At 38.2% G+C, this 16,960-nt stretch overlaps 1 protein-coding gene across 1 annotated transcript; it reads left to right on the top strand.

The window, feature by feature from the left end:
• The first annotated feature begins 5,118 nt into the window (after window positions 1-5,118).
• On the top strand, window positions 5,119-15,332 carry zmynd19 (zinc finger, MYND-type containing 19). Its single transcript, XM_017459750.3, has 6 exons — window positions 5,119-5,366; window positions 7,891-7,950; window positions 10,112-10,218; window positions 10,324-10,464; window positions 10,598-10,778; window positions 12,525-15,332. The coding sequence occupies exons 1-6, from the start codon at window positions 5,316-5,318 to the stop codon at window positions 12,666-12,668; spliced, it is 684 nt and encodes a 227-aa protein (XP_017315239.1). The 5' UTR covers window positions 5,119-5,315; the 3' UTR covers window positions 12,669-15,332.
• Window positions 15,333-16,960: the final 1,628 nt, after the last annotated feature.

Genomic DNA, 16,960 nt, shown 5'->3' with positions numbered 1-16,960 from the left:
TATCGTGCAAAAGGGGGGCCTCTGTCAAATTTTAATGCCATTTGGGGGGCCTTGCCTTGGAAAAGTTTGGGAACCACTGATCTAAGGGTGTTTAAAGAACTTAAGCTGACATGGTTCCTTGTGGCACTGCTGTGAAGAACCGTTTTTTAAAGCACCCGTAAATAGATGGTTTTTTAAAGAACTTGAGAGTAAAATGTTCTCTGTACAACTTAAAAGGGTTCTCCTGTGGCATCAGGCTGAAAAAGCCTTTTTGGTTCTAATTGGGAGCCTTTATTTTTAAGCGTGTATATGGTACGGTTTTAAACTATCAAGCTTCCCCTGACTTACTGTGGGTGTCTGGCCTGGCAGTAAGTAATGTTATTCAAGTAGCCATTGTGCTCGCATTAATGAATGTCATGGGAACGTTCCTGGAAGTTTAGTTTGTAGTTAATAAAAACAAAACTTTTAAGCAACTTTTGGCAAACGTTCCTTGTTATATAACCATAAGAGAACCTTGTGCTTGAAAGTTCCCAGAACATTAGTTTGTAATTACAAATATAGTACACAGGTTAATCAGGTCTTGAAATGATTCACCAACCTGATCCCTATACTAGTTAAGGGATGATACCTTGAAGAACCAATACACTGCTCTATAATGAAATATAAAGAACTACTTTAATCTCCAAAGAACCATATAGTGCAACTCAAGAACCCTATACAATGAAAATTTGTTCTTGACAAGAAGAACGTTCCTTTTTGCAGAACCCATGGTGCTGTAAAGAACCATTGAGGAACCTTTATTTTTAGGCTGAGTGTAGGCTAATCTTTACCAAACTGTTTAATTCTTACTGGTATGTTTTGGATGTTGCAGTCCAATACAGGAAACACAACATTTGTCTAATGATACCATTAGTAATTTCCTTATTTCTTTGGAAGCTATTTCATAACGTTCTGGGAACATTCTATTTTGGCTCACAAAGTCAGCATTATTCCCAAAATGTTCTGGAAACTTCAAAACAACATTCTCTGACAAGGAGCGTTTGCCAAAGATAATTTATAAGTACTATTTTTCCTGCAACTACAAATAAACCTTTCAGGAACGTTCCCATAATGTTCTTTCACGTTCTGATAACAGGACATTTACCAAATATGTTGTATATTTGTAATTACAAACTAATTTTTTGGGACCTTTAAAGTAAAATGTTCTCTTATGGTTATATGACAAGTGACAAAGAATGTTTGCCAAAAGTTGCTTATAGTTTTTATTTTTTGTAACTACAAACTAACCTTCCAGGAATGTTCCCATAACATTCTCTAATGGTCTCATAACTGGAAGTTTACCAGTGTGTAGTATATTTGCAACTACTACAGACTAACCTACTTACTAACCTCCCGTGAATGTTCCAGTAACGTTCTTTCACATTTTCATAACTGGAAGTTTGCCAAATTGTAATGTATCCTGTAACTGTTTTTATAGTGTGTGTGTGTGTGTGTGTATATATATATATATATATATATATATATATATATATATATATATATATATATATACAGTATATATATAAAAGGAATGTTATGGGAACGTTCCTGTAATGTTCTTTCATGGTCTCACAACAGGAAGTTTGCCAAATGTGTATCAGCTTTGTGGCTACAAACTAACACTCAGGGAACTTTCCTGTAACGTCCAGTTCTTGAAGTGCCCCAAGGGTTTTAATTTAGATAAACATTTAAATAGAATGTACAGTAGATAGGCTACTGTTTAGATAAAAATGGAATGTGGATCAATAAATGTATTTATTACTAAATAATACGCAGGTTTTACCCCCTGTCCTGCACACTTTAGTGTATAGAAATATACAATACCTCAATATTATGCCTTATTTTTGAGCATGTACCGTGTGTGTCATTAGCATGGTTAGCAGTTTATTATCAGGGGAGGAGCTTCAGTCTTTTGTGTTGGGACCACCAGTTGTTCCAGTACTGGTAGGCCAAAGTCCTTTGGTACTTTGCTTGAAGTATCCACTAGTGGCCCTGTTTGTAGTGCTGTTTGGCCTCTATATCACTGTACTGCAATAAGAAGCCCACTGTGAAGCTTGGAGTGAACAGTCTGTTTTATTCTCATTGCTGTGAATTATACTGTTTAATTTGGAGATGTATGTTTGGGCTCGCTAGGTCCACTAGTCAATAACAGTCTGTAAAATGATTTAGATTTTGTTCACTTATGCTTTCATGTGATTTGGCCGTGTTTATTTCTTTTGTTTATTGAATGTGTATGGTCAGTGTTGATCATTCCCTCTAGTGTTCTTGTTGAATATGCATTTCATTTGTTTTGTCTCCCTGTTGAGTTACTTTTCTTTGTTCTCCTGTGAGTGGTGTCCTTTTGGTTTTGTTTGGCTTTGCCCTCTGTAATATATGTGTCAGCTGCACTGCAATTTTATTTGTTCCTCCTTGCCCCTGGCCAAGTTGGCTAAGGCATATCCTTTCCAGTGTATCGAGCTTGAATGCCTCTCAGTGCACAGACCAGTCTACTGCATGTATATGTAATTTCAGTGTGTGTTATCTATCTATCTATCTATCTATCTATCTATACTCAGCAAAAAAAGAAACGTCCTCTCACATTCAACTGCTTTTATTTCCAGCAAATTTCTTAACATGTGTATATATTTTTATTAACATAAAAACACACAACAACTGAGACATAAACTGAACATGTTTCACAGACATCCAACGAACAGAAATGGAATAATGAGTCCCTGAACAAAGCGGGAGTCAATATTAAAAAGAACAGTCAGTATCTCGTGGCCACCAGCTGCTTTAAATACTACAGTGCATCTCATCCTCATGGACTGCACCAGATTTGCCCGTTCTTGCTGTGAGATGTTACCCCCAATCTTCCACCAAGGCATTTGTGAGTTCTCGATCAAATTTGGAGGGGGGGGGGACACATGGTTATATGTAATTTTCCACTGCAAGTATGATCAGCTGTCCTTCCTGTCTCCCTGTAGCACCATCTTAGGCGTCTTACATTACAGACATTGCAGTTTATTGCTCTGGCCACATCTGCAGTCCTCATGTCTCCCTGCAGCAGGCCTATGGTATGTTCACACAGGTGAGCAGGCACCCAAGGCATCTTTCTTCTGGTGTTTTTCAGAGTCAGTAGAAAGGTCTCTTTAGTGTCCTAAGTTATTGTAACTGTGACCTTAATCACATACCGCCTGTAAACTGTTAGAGTCTTAAGGACTGTTCCACAAGTGCATGTGCAATAATTATTAATGATTCACTGAACAAGCATGGAAAACATCGTTTAAACCCTTTCCATTAAAGATCTGTAAAGGGCATTTGGATTTTTCAAAATTATTTTTGTGACTTTGTTGGTTTTGTGAGGGAGAAGGTAAAGGGAGACGTAGTTCTTATTAGTATGCATACTTAAAAACAAGTATGCAAAATAAGTACACAATAAAAAAACAAGCATGTGACAACAAATGTGTATAAGTATGCACAATAAAGTTGTCCATATTTCAAAGACGCTTATAAGTTTTTTCAGCATGAATAGATAGACATTCTTAGAGACCACTACTAGATAATCATTTCTTTAAATGCAGAATCATAAACATTTGTGGACTTGTGGTGGGATGGTATTAAGGGTTGCAACTACAAAGTGAGCTATGACTGGCTATGCCAGAATGTCGTGCAACGGTATCACGTTAAGGGCTGCAACAATAGACTGAGTTTATTACTACAGCACCTTGAGACTTTCACCCAGGGAAATATTAAATAATTACTACCAACTTATTTAAGACACCCAGGATTGTTATAACAAGAGGCATAGGATGTGGTTCCCATAAAAAGGGAATTGGAAATAACTGTTGAACTGCAGGCAACCACCAGTCATCAAAACAGACATGAAACACAATATACACACTGAGCAGATTATGGTAAGATCAAGTACAAAAGAACAAAACCAAAAGAACAAACTCATTTGTAAGTTGCTTTGGATGTAAATGTAAAAAGAACAAACAAATGCAAGGAGCCAGAAGACACTACCAAGCAGGGCTGCAGCCTGCCACGGGGACACAGAAATGTCTGGAGCATACCACATAAACCACACCACAACACACTCCTCTACTGTACACACAGCAAGCCAATGAAGTTTCACATGGAAGAAGAAGTAGGTAGGTGCTACATGCAGTAAACTGTGTTATGCACTAGGAGGCACTAAAGCTCCATACAATGCAATGGATATGCCAATTTGGACAGGGGTAAGTAGGGACAAATAAATAAGAAAGTTTTAAGATGGGAATACATTTGAGTACAATGTAAAAATAAATAAATAAAATAAAATAAAAATTCACCTCCACAGTGAGTTAGAGGAGGGAAAATATGAGCAAGGTGTGTGATACTTCAGTGGGTTCAGAGAGTGGATTCACTACAGATTGCACTGCACATGTCTTTGGACTGGGGAGGAAACCTGGAGGAAACCTCTAAAGCTCGGGGAGAACATGCAAACTCTGGGAATCGAACTCACAACCCTGGAGTTCCAAAAACACACAAACACTATATACAATCCCAGGAAAAGATAATCGCACACTCGCCCTAACCCTAACCCACCTATGAAAATATTAATCAAATGCTATCTAAAGTGTGTCTTGGAATCCCAAACAGAAAACCAAGTTTTTGGCAAGATATAACACGTGATTATTAAAATACGATATTTTTTTTAACCCCAAAATATTTATTTGGCTTGATTTTTATTACGTATAAGTATAAACATATACATTGCTTTTTATCACAAAACATCTGCACTAAATGCACTTTACACAGATTGTGATATCTTAACTCTGACTGATCCATCAGGTTCGCGCTAAAATGACATGAGATAACTACGTCACGACAAGAACCGTCCAATGGCGCTGTGGGGAGAAGTGAGTAGGCAGGACTTGTAGTTGAACTCCGCGTTCTGATTGGCCGTGCTGATTAAATACCACGACGCAAACGGTTTGTGTTGTAACGTTCTAGTATCCGTAAGGCGCAACGTCAGTCACTGTCAAATATCTCATGCTCCTATTGGACGAGAGCGGCTAGCCCTCTTCACTGATTGGTTAATCCTCGCTCCGAAAACTGGCAGATTTTCCAGCGCCACTTAGCGGCGTTTCGCATCGCGGTGGTTTGGTAGCGGCGGGCGGGGAAGAGTTGGGCAACGGCTGACCCTAATATCCAGGAAAAAAAAAAAACTTGGATTAAACTCGGGGTTAGGGGTTGCCCGAGCTAGCCTCCTACACCTGTACACCGCCGCGGCCGCTCATTCCGTGTCAGTCCGTGCTGGACAAGCTCGTCTAATGTCGGATTTCAAGCTCGGGATTGTTCGCCTGGGCCGTGTGGCCGGGAAGGTGAGCCTCGGGACTGCCATGTGCGACGCCGAGGGGAGGGTCACAAAAAAAATTTAGATAGCTTAGTTTTTCTAAATAGAGGACATTTTCTGAAGACGGTGACTTATTACACTGCAGCGCGTGTCTGTTTTGTTGTTTAAATTAAACTAGCACTTTGCTAGTGTGTTTTTGGGTTTCCTTTAAATAAAGAAATCCGGACTCGTTCTGGTGCGCGAGCCGCCTGCTTTGCCGTGCTAGCTAACATGCTAACAAGGCTAGCGTTTTAAACGAAATAGATGAGCGGCTCCGGTTTAATGATACGTTCCGGTTTAAAACGTTTTAAAGCGGGTTTGGTATACTCGTAGTTGTCCGTTTTCGAAGAAACCGGTTTAATTCGAAGATTAGGAGTAAGAAATAAAAAAACGGCAACATTTGCGGCGTGACTCCAACCGGCATGTCGGCGGTGCTGAGGAATAATACTAGCTAGCTAACTAACTAACTAACCAGCTCACTAACGCGGTTATCCTGAGCATTAGAATACAAAGAAGAGCTAACTAAGATGAGGGTTATTTGCTTGAACGCGGTATGTGTTGTGTTGACAGTGTACTGTGTTTAAATGGGCGAAACTGGGTTTGTTTGTGTTCACCAGCATCCATCCAGCTGTACCCCTCTTTAGAAGCAGATCTTCTGTGTGTGTGTGTGTGTGCGCGCGTGCCAGGCCGCTTCATGGCGGAACACTAGAGGGCATACGGTAAACGCAGCTCAGAGACAAGGTGTGGGCCTGGGACTCATCCCCCCTGGGCTTGTTTATGACTGAGGATAAGCGTGGGGAATAATAATAATAAAAAGCAAATACGTTTTTTAGTATATATTTCATATTGTCATGGAAGTGGAGCAGGGGCATGTTGAGGGGTGTGTACACTCCGGGTGGGGTGGGGTGCCAAGCTCAAACTGGCAAAATATGAACCTTTTTAATAACATCATTGGTCAGAAAATTAGCAAGCATTAAATTTAAAAAAATTATAATAATCGAACTTGGTATGGGATAGCAAGTTGCAAGTTACAAGTTACAAGACTTTTCCCCGAACAGTTCACTTCAGTGAAAGTAAACGAGCAAATGGAGGAGGTCTCGAGTGCATTTGTTTGTCTTGCTAATTTTCTGACCGGAAATTTGTTGTTGAGACAATTAAAAGCTTAATATTCTGCCGTTTTTTGTTCAGGAGCGCAGGATAAAGTTTCCGATCATCTTTGTTTTTTCCCTCCCATCGGTGCAAAATAGTCCCATCCTAACTCCTTTTACAATTCTGTAATAAACCAGAAATGTCATGTGAGGTCAGATTTGTTGTGAGGTTTATTTCCGGAGTAAGGGTGTTTGAAATGTCCGCAGGATGATAGTGTTGTCTAAAAATATCATTGTTTCGCAGTACTAATATACCATTTAAAAACGTTCAAAGCAAGCGAGTGGTGAAAATGAAACACTTTATTATGAAATCCTCAAATCCTTGCACATCCTTGGGTGTGAACCAAAAACCCAAAGCGAATCCCATTCAAATCTTTTTTTTTTTTTTTTAATAAAGTTTTTTTTCTTGTTCTTTTTAAAAAAAAGTTATTATTTTGTAAACAACTTTGTGTGTATATAAAATCTTGCAACCACTTTACTTATGTTATAAGCTGAGCTGGACACAAAAGTGATGAATCACAAGTAACTTAAAAAATTTATTTAAATTTTATTTTTTTACATGAGCAGATGGATGGAAATGCATTTAAATCTGTATTATGAAAAGTTAATGTTCAGGTAGTCAACCGATCATACACCATAACACTCTTCAGGACTGGCACGCCTACACTCAATAAGAGTGGTGTTGAGAGAAAGGAGAGCTAGTCCGGTCCCGTCTCAGTACGTCTTTCATTACGTTTGTAATTTATTTCCTGTGTGTATAACGTACAAATTATAATGTCGTCAGTCTACTTTTTGCTTCATGATGTGTTACACGTCAATAAGAGTAACAGTGTAAGGCCTGTAACCACAGATTTAAATTGTCAAGTTTTTTTCCACCCTTTGTGCCTCTTGTATTTTGTATATTCTATTGCGTTGTGTATTTTTAATAACGTTCTAAATCTTTGCCGCAAAATGGCATACATTTTTATATTGGAACATTTCAGTCAAACGTAAGCCAGTTACACTGTTGCAATGTAGACATGAAATCGTTTCTATGATATTAGCAACATGTTGTAGTTTTATTACAACTCCAAAGGAATTCTCCTTAATAACAAATATTAACTTACACCTTAACCCCTTAATAATAAGTTATTATGGTTTGGATCAAATCCTTTAAATTCAATTAAGTTAGATGAAAAAGTCTAATGACTTAGTAATAGCTAGAACAGCCATAAAAAATTAAATAAATAGATCGATAGGGGTCCCAGGAACTTTGGGATGATTGTATTTGCTGTTGTGTGAGAAATTACTTGTGTTTTGTGGTAAAGAATGCTGTCAGGCATATGTGTTTACATGTATGTTTTTAATTAAATTTTATTTTTGTAGACAAAATACACCCTCATTGATGAGCAGGATATACCTCTGGTGGAGAACTATGCCTTTGAGGTAAGAACATTTGACTTTGATTGGCTGACTGCTTTAAGATGCTTTCTGACTTTTCAGCCAACTTAATTTTCTCAATGAGCATGTTTATGTGTATTGGAGCTAATATTCAACATGTGGTAACAAGTTGTAGAAACTTATGGAAGTAAATAAATTACATTAATACATAATACACAAGGCAAATGTTTGATGTATAGTTAATTTGGAGTCTGCACTTCAGCTAGGGCTGCACAATTAATTGAATATCGATCGCGATTACGATTTTGACTGCCCACGATTAAATGAACATGATCGACTGCGATATTGGTGTTTAAAGTTCGTCCTCCGCTCATAGAAAACTGTGCTGCAGATCAAATCAAGCACTTCCTAAACTTACAGCCAATCGCATAGAGCGGCGCCGGGGTGACGTCGTTTTGTAATGCCAAACCCGGAAATGGGGTTAGCATTTTAACGCTCGAGAAGCCAGTTTCGCTGCGAGCTCCAGCGTTTGTGCGAGGGGAAATCGTGATGATAAATGGCACTACAGAGGTTGTCGGGGACATTAAACCTCATCACACAGAACAGAAAAAAACTTTGCAGATAAACTCAGGGCTCTACAGTGCGACCATTTCACTCGCGTCTGCGACTGAACAGTACTTTGTGCGGATGAATAAATATTTATTCACACCGGTGCGAGTGACCTGTTCGGTGTTGTATAATACAATCGGAATAAAATTTCAGGAAGTCCAAAATGCATCTACAAATATAGATAAAAAATAGATGATATAATAACTTCATAAAATATAAATAAAATTCGAAATGAAATAATGTTTAATTAATATGGGCTGCATTTAATATCAATTTGACATTAAGCCTAGTTTGCTATTTCCTTAGAAAGCTATTAGCCTTTTTCCTAATATGGATTATGCCTGTCTTAGTCTACTTTTAATTAGGACTCTTTATTGTTTACGGTATTTAAAAATAAATATTTTATGCTTGTTTATTGATCAATTAACCAACAGTATTTCTCATTGCTTTTATTTTAATTCAATTAAGAGTGACCATGAGCAGAGAGCTTACATTTAGCTGTTTATGATAGACCTCCTGATTAAAGTTTAAACAAAAAAAGATTGGTATCTGGATCGGTTTCAGTCGTAAAAATCCTGATCGGTGCATCCCTAATGAACACCATTAAACTAAAGCGCTTTTGATCTGGTGGGTAAATGAACTCGCCCAATCACATCCTATATGAGATTATTCAGCTATATACACAATAAACACAGAGCGGGTCAAGAACTGACTCCAACCCAGAACCATGACAGTGGAAAATGTCTTATAGTGTAGCTTTAAATATATTTAAGAGGAGCAGACTTCAAACACTCAACATTGATGTTTATTGTATTTGTTTACAAGGTGGAACAGGTTAACGGTTGTTTTTTGCATACAGTCTGTAAAATTAACTGAAAATATTACATTTAGTTTAACAGAAGGTAAATTAATTTGTCATGGCTCACACAATGTTCCTAAATTTTGTCATAATTGACCAGCTCAAGTTTTCTCATGCCTACTTGTGTGTTATATTGTGGCACATTAATGTTACCATCTCTAAAAATAAATAAATAAATAAAATAAAAAAATAAAATAAAAAAAACTTCAATTGTGCTCCTAAATTTTTTAAATTAGGTTCACAAGTGCTCCTAAAAGAAGCTGTCTTGCGTGTCTCCTCCTGTAAACAACTGTTATTGCCTTTTCTGCATACGCCTGAATTTTCATTTGGTTGCATATTGTTATATTTGATACATATTTTAATTTGGATGATGGCATTTTTATTTTTACTTATTCTATATTTTGGATACTATTTTATTTATATTTTGCTTCTACGCGATGATGTACTTTAAGGATCAGTCTAATTTGATGCAAAGATTTGTACATTAGCAGGAATGTAGCAAAACATGGAGGTGAAAGCAGCGGTCTGTTTTTTTTAAAAGTGAAAGTACAATAAAAATGTTGTCCCCTAAAATCAATGAATAATCGTGATAAATATTCGAGATCTCAATATTGATCAAAATAATCGGGCTTATCATTTTGGATTTAATCGTGCAGCCCTAATTTCAGCTAATGATTGTGTATTACAAGGCAATTTGTCCTTTGTTAAATTTTCTGGAATTCTCTCGCTGACTTCCAGGCACGCATGGAGGTTGACGCTGACGGCAACGGAGCAAAGATCTTTGCATACGCCTTTGATATAAGCAAAGGGCGGTGGGCAGGTCGACCTCTGCACGAGTTACTCTGGTTAGTGGAGCGTTCTCAACAAGCACCATCTTACTCTTTTTATAAGAGTTAATACATCTCCGTTACATTTAGTTTTTGTGTTTCATTTTGAATGTGTGTGAGCAGGGAGAAGCACAGAGGCGGCATTGCTCCTAGCTTCCAAGTTGTCCACATAAACTCGGTCACGGTGGACAACCGTCTAGACAATTTGCGCCTCGTTCCTGTTGGCTGGACTCCCAAACCGGAGGAGCTGTCTAGCAAACAAAGGTAAACTTTACACGGCTCTGTGCTATAGTCTTGATCCGCCATATCAATCACATCTAAGCCTTGCTCATGCTGTTCTTGTCTCCTCATGTCTACATATTGAGACTTAGTGTACCTGTGATACTTACTTCTGCAGGGAGCAGTCACTTTATTGGCTGGCCATCCAGCAGGTACCAGCTGATCCGGTGGAGGAGCAGTACCTGGAGCTGGGCCGCACACGTTACTACAACGCCAATGGAGAGCTGGTGGAGGAGGAGGAGTGTTCCTGCACTTACTACGAGTGTCACTATCCCCCTTGCTCACTCATTGAGAGGAGGGTCAGTACTGTCATGTTGGTCTTGTGTATTGTACAAGTTTCTAGAAAATGTCAAATCAGCTCCATACAGGGAGCGGGCATACTCGTTCCCACTCTGTCCATATCCACCGTCGTGCTGGTTTTATGAGACATAAACATGCTCATGAGAGAACACTGAAAAACAGGTCTACTAAATATTTGGTTTTAGAGGTCAGGTAGTGGTGAGAAATTTAGGAGAAGCCTTGTAAAGTGACCAGGTCTTCAGCTACATTTAGATGCTTTCTCACTTTAGGGTTTTTCACACTTGAAATAGTTAACCCTGGGTCATTCTATACCCCGGGTGAAAGGAATCCTGGGTTATCTTGTTTGCTCATACTTTACCCGGGGTTAACAATAAATCCTGGGTATTCATAATCTGATGTTTCACACTGTACATTTCCTAAACCCTGGGTTAACGGTCGTATTTGCATATTTACGGTAGCAACAACCATGATTGGATACGTACAGTTTAAGTAACTGCTTGCCTCGCGCTTTTGTATCAGTGAGGGGAAAAAAGTTGCCACATAAAGCCTCTTTGGTTGTTTTAAGCCTCCTGAGACGCACAAGGCAAGAAAACGAAGACAAAAGAATTCCTTTTGCGCCTGGAGAGACTTGTTTTCTGTTACAATTTGACGTACTTTATTTATTTATTTTATTTATTTATTTTCCCCCCTCAAATGCTGCAACTGCTGTTTACACAACACACGGGGTTTCTGTGACCTGTACAAAGCACTTGATATGAGGCATGCACTGTTCAGTTTCTGGTTAGGTGTCTGTTGTTAAGGATCTAGCCTTAACATTTTAATACTGTATCGTTTCACACTACAAAGTAAAAATATTGCTAGTTTTTATTTTTATTTTGTTTATGTTGGGTTTCTGTTCCGTTTCAGTTAGTTGTAATGCTGCATAAATAGTTTTGATTCCGTTTTAATCTTTAGAAAATCGTTACTTTTAGTTTGCATTTAGTTTCAGTATCGCTTGAGTTTTTAATATCATGGTAATTGTAACTGGAAAGAAAAACAAAAATCCCAAATTGGGCGGTCCCCCCCCCCTCCCGGTAAACTACCTATTAACACTGGGGGTGGGGGGTTGAATTGAAGTGTGAATGGGTATGCTTCCTGATTTATTTATTTATTTTTAATTAAATAAATAAAAAAATACATTGGAAGGGGGGAAAAAAATCAGCTGTTCTATCTGCAGTGTCATTACATCACTTCTCTCTGCTTATCTATCTTATTGACCCAAGCAAAGCCAAGTGTGAACGCACTTGGACTAGATCTTGAACAAGGTTACTTTGTCCTTAAAACATTCTCCAACACGTTTTTCTAGATTTTTGTATGGATATGGTGTTCCTAAGAATAGTAACATCAAGTTCTTTATGACATGGACAGTTTTCCCCAGTCATCTTTCCTGGGATTAAGATTAGTAAAATCATATCCTCCTTGACGTTCAAATGCATTCAAATACTAAAGTTATCCAGTCAGCTGCTAAATCTTTTCAACATAGAAACATTTCTTGTTTTAGTCTGATTAAAAACAAACCCCAGACATATTCACACATTCATTTGACTTGTTTTTCAATACTGGCATACAAAAGCCCCCTAAATCCCATCACTAAAAGACGTTTGGAAAATTGTATATATTATTGCTTGTTTTTATTGTATGCATTTGTGTACTTTTCTGATTTATTTATTTTTTAAAAAATTATTATTTATTTATCCCCGCTCCAGCTGCGAGAGTTCAACATCTGTGGTCGCTGTCAGGTGGCACGCTACTGTGGCTCACAGTGTCAGCAGAGGGATTGGCCGGCCCATAAGAAGCAGTGCCGCGAACGCAAGAGGGTCCTGGCCTTGGAGTCCGAGCCTGAGCGGTGATCCCCTGAGCCCCCGTCACTCACAAATGGGGTCAGAGGGGGGACTGTGGGACGGGACTTGCAAAGAAATGCAAAAATGACAATGGGGGGAAAAAAAATCTACTGACTGACTAACCGAATGGGTGATTATGTTGGTAGGTGAGGCAGGCCTGTTGAGTGCAGGGTGGGAGGGGCATGAAAAACCTTTTTTTTCTTCCCAAACTTTGGCATTTCCTTGGCTTGTTATGGGGGGATTTTTCTTTTAGAGGGAGATCATTAAAAGGCTGCTGCTATGGATGTGTGTTTTGTGAAGAAAAACACCACCCCATCATGACTTCTTCGGTATGGACATTTTTGAGAGTTCATTAGCTCACTCCTTCCTTCCATTCTCACGCCCGTCGTGAAGTGTTAGCCGCTGGTCTCGAGGAACACGCCTGCTGTAGAAAGAGACGGAATAACGGACCTCTTCACTGTACTTTTCCTCTCCCAGTCGGACTTCCTGTACACACAAACGTGCACACACCCGCTTACCTGCCGTATCCTTCCCCGGGTGTGCAGCAAAGGACTTTGCAAATTCACACTACCAGTATTGTGTGTGTGTGTGTGTGTGTGTGTGTGTGTGTGTGTGTGTGTGTGTGTGTGTGTATGTATATATGTGCGTGCGTGCCATGCCATTATAGACTGAAGTAATAGAATTTTTCTCTATTCCAAGCATGGGTGGATGGACTGGGTAGGAAAGTTATTCTTGAATCTAGGGATGTTGTCACTTTTTTTTTTTTTTTTTTTTTTTTATAAATATAATGTTTTCCTGTGGCGAGTTTCTGAAATTGCTCTCAGTGCTGCATTAAAAAAAATTCCAGTCGCCTTCCATTAAATAATGTTCAAGCTTAATCACTAGCATTTGGATTCAACGGATGTCCTGGGCTAAAGAAAAAAACTTGAAAATGCACACAAAGTTGTCCATGTTCAACATCCGCAGTCCTCTTTCTGCAAGTTGATGCTTGGGTTATTTCGTTTGTCAATCCTTCTTGTCCAGTGTAACATCTGTACCTTTTCTCTCTTTGTGTTTCGTATAAACCCAAACCTTTTTAAAAAAAAGAAAAAGGAAAAAAAAAAGGACACAGGCATACATGCACACATGTTTAAAGTGTGTCTTCCTCTTAAATGTAAGGCAACTTTACCGAACTTTAATGTGGTATGTAATGATGCGCACGGACATGCACACAAATCTTGCATGTATTGCAGGTATACATGCTATTTGTTGACAGTTGTGTACCAATGTGTTTATTTATCCAGATAGGGTTGAACACTGTGCACTGAATATCCTCACTTTCATCTTTGTCCGGGAGATTACAGAATGATTGCGTTTGGGGCAGGTTTTTTTTTTTTTTTTTGTCTTATTTTTTTAATTTTATTAAATATATGAATTTCAATATGCTTTAAAATATGTAAAATAAATAAATCTACATGAGGGGACATAATGTTCGCCATATTCTATTGTCACTGTAAAATAAATAAAGTATGATGTGCGAAAAGTATGTTTACACCAGAGAAGTGTGTCCAAAAGGGTAGAATTTTTATTAGATATACAACCTTTGGGGGGAAGAAAATGGGATGTTTACCTGGCTCTTTTACTTCGTAGCAAATAACCAAATCACATATGACGCAAAACAATTTTTGTTTAATAGCTGAACATTCTGGCTTCATGAAACATGCCTACTTTCTATCGATGGATTGAGAAGTGGCGAACTTTTGAATGTACATCTGTGCATTATCTGTTGAGGTCTCCCCTGGTCCTTTACCTTGCATATCATAAATGATTGATTGTTTTCTTCAGGCAGTCATCTTTATATGTTTCATTAGAACAGCACCAGTCAAAAGTTCCTGCATCATCTCCTTGGCCAATGCAGATTCATGATTCATCACTGAATATCACTTTCATTCAGTCCTCCACTCTCCATGACTGTTTCTCTTTAGCCCACGGTAACCTTGTTTTCTTCTGTTTAGGTGTTGGTGCTGGTTTCATTTGGCTTTTCTATACGTAAATCCCATTTCATTCAGCCGATTTCTTACACTTCCGTCACAAATGTTGACTCCTGTTTCCGCCCATTTATTTTGTTGTGCATTTTCTATTGTCAAGGCATATTGCCTTGTGTTTTCTATCCTGATGTTTGCCATCTTCCTTGGTAAACCTGTATCCCCCCCCCCCCCTTTAAAACCTTCCCATTTTGTTTATTTATTTATTTGGACACAGCTGACTGGGAACAACCAACATCTTTCGCCACAATTTTGCCATGTTGCATTTGCTTCTTGAAGGAGTTTTATAATCCTTTCCATTGTTTCAATTGACAGCTCATGTTGGGGCTACATTTGCTTTCAGATAGCCAAGTCCCAACAGCTTGTTATGTTCTGTAAGCACTCTCTTTTAACTGCAGACTAATTTGCATTTTTAGACTGGTGCTGGTATTTGTTTTAGAAATGCAAATTACGAGATGATTCCATATGGGGTTTTTTTTCACTTCTTGATTTAGGAAAAAAATGTGCCACTAATTAAAAAATTAAATTTAATTAGTTTTAGGTATGTTTCATGAAGCTGGAATGTTCAGCTGTTAAACAAAAATAGTTTTGTTTCATATCTGTGCTTTGTTTATTTGCTCTAAAGTAAATAAAAATCCAGGTGAGCATCCTCTAAGTATGGTGATTCATAAGTTTTGCCGGATGTTGCATAGAAGTCTTGCTTTGAATAAAAGCATCGTCATGCACGCACAATTTCTTTTAACCTAAATTCACAAATGTTTTAAAATTTTAAATAATTGCAAAGTCTCTTTTTAATTTATTAATTTTTTTTGTGGAAAATGGATAGGGTGTCGTCTCAACGCTTTTGATGTTTGATCTGCATCATATGGTTTAGTGGCAATGATTAGCGCACTGATTGAGGTTCTGTGTTAATGGTTAGAAGGTTGAGAGTTAAATCCCCAGAATGCCACAGCCACAAATCTGAACAAGGCACTTAAACTTATTAGATTGGATTCTCCTTCATTTACAAGTCCAAAGTAAATAAGCGTTGCTCCAAATGAGAATTATGAAACTTTAGCTAATGAGTTTAATCCGCTGTCTTAAATAAAAGTCTGACACTGATCTACAGTTAAAGGTTTAAGCCCCTGTCTTATCTTAATATGTTTGTGCCTTACATCTTTGAACCTGTACATTTGCTTTATATTATATTTGCATATTATAAGTAAGTGAACGGTGGGAAAAATGACGGCAATGCAATGCACTATGGATAACTTGAAATATAGCTATGGTAATTAAAGCTCCAGCTTGGCTCACGTCTCCCCTACCGTACGACAGCTATCCCTATTGTGTGCTCTATAGACTCCTGGGCCTTGAATCACTGTGGCATCGTCAGTATTTGAACTTGCAATCTTAGGGTGAACACTTTTCTGTTTCACCAGTTGGGAGCCCTGTAGGATTTCTTATACAAACCCAATTCCAAAAAAGTTGGGATGCTGTGTAAAATGTAAATAAGAACAGAATGCAATGATTTGCAAATCTCAAAAAACCCTTGTTATTCACAATAGAACATACAAAACATCAAACGTTTAAACGGAGGAAATGTACCATTTTAAGGAAAATATAAGGTAATTTTTAATTTGATGGCCGCAACCCCTCTCACAATTTGGGAGGGTAGCAACAGCTGGAGGTTAATTGGCAACAGGTCAGTAACATGATTGGGTATAAAAAGAGAATCGATGAGAGGCAGATATGATATGTTATATTTTCTATGTTCTATTGTGAATAGCATGTTTTTTTTTTGAGATTTGCAAATCAATGCATTCTGTTTTTATTTACATTTTACACAGCATCCCAACTTTTTGGGAATTGGGGTTATACACCACTCCTTGTGTGATGGAATTTTTTTTTTTAAATAGTAAATGTTACAGAGTGCAGCCTATTACAATACACTATGGCCAAAATTTTGTGGACACCTGACCACCACACCCTTATAGTATGTGGTCTGTCACCAAACTGTTGCCGCAAATTGGTAAGCACACAATTGTAGAAGATGTTTATGTATGTTGTAGTGTTACAATGTCTCTTCACTGGAATTAAAGAGCCCAAACCTGTGTATAGCCTCAGATTCCTATTTGTGGCTGACAGACATGAAACCTGATGTGGTCTCCTGCTGTTGTAGCCCAACCAACTCAAGGTTTGATGTCTTGTGCATGCTGAGATGCTTTTCTGCTCACCGTGGTTATAAAGATTATTTGAGTTACTATATCCTTCCACACCATTGTGGAAGGATATATCCTG

The sequence above is a fragment of the Ictalurus punctatus genome, chromosome 28, assembly GCF_001660625.3.
Source record: "Ictalurus punctatus breed USDA103 chromosome 28, Coco_2.0, whole genome shotgun sequence".
NCBI lineage: Eukaryota > Metazoa > Chordata > Actinopteri > Siluriformes > Ictaluridae > Ictalurus > Ictalurus punctatus.
This window is presented reverse-complemented; position numbering and strand designations above follow the sequence as displayed.

Excerpts from the sequence above, each read along its gene's own strand:
- zmynd19 (XM_017459750.3), top strand. The coding sequence starts at position 5,316 with ATGTCGGATTTCAAGCTCGGGATTGTTCGCCTGGGCCGTGTGGCCGGG. Across the intron at positions 7,951-10,111 it reads TGGAGAACTATGCCTTTGAG|GCACGCATGGAGGTTGACGC; the intron begins GTAAGAACATTT and ends GCTGACTTCCAG. Across the intron at positions 10,779-12,524 it reads GCTCACTCATTGAGAGGAGG|CTGCGAGAGTTCAACATCTG; the intron begins GTCAGTACTGTC and ends TCCCCGCTCCAG.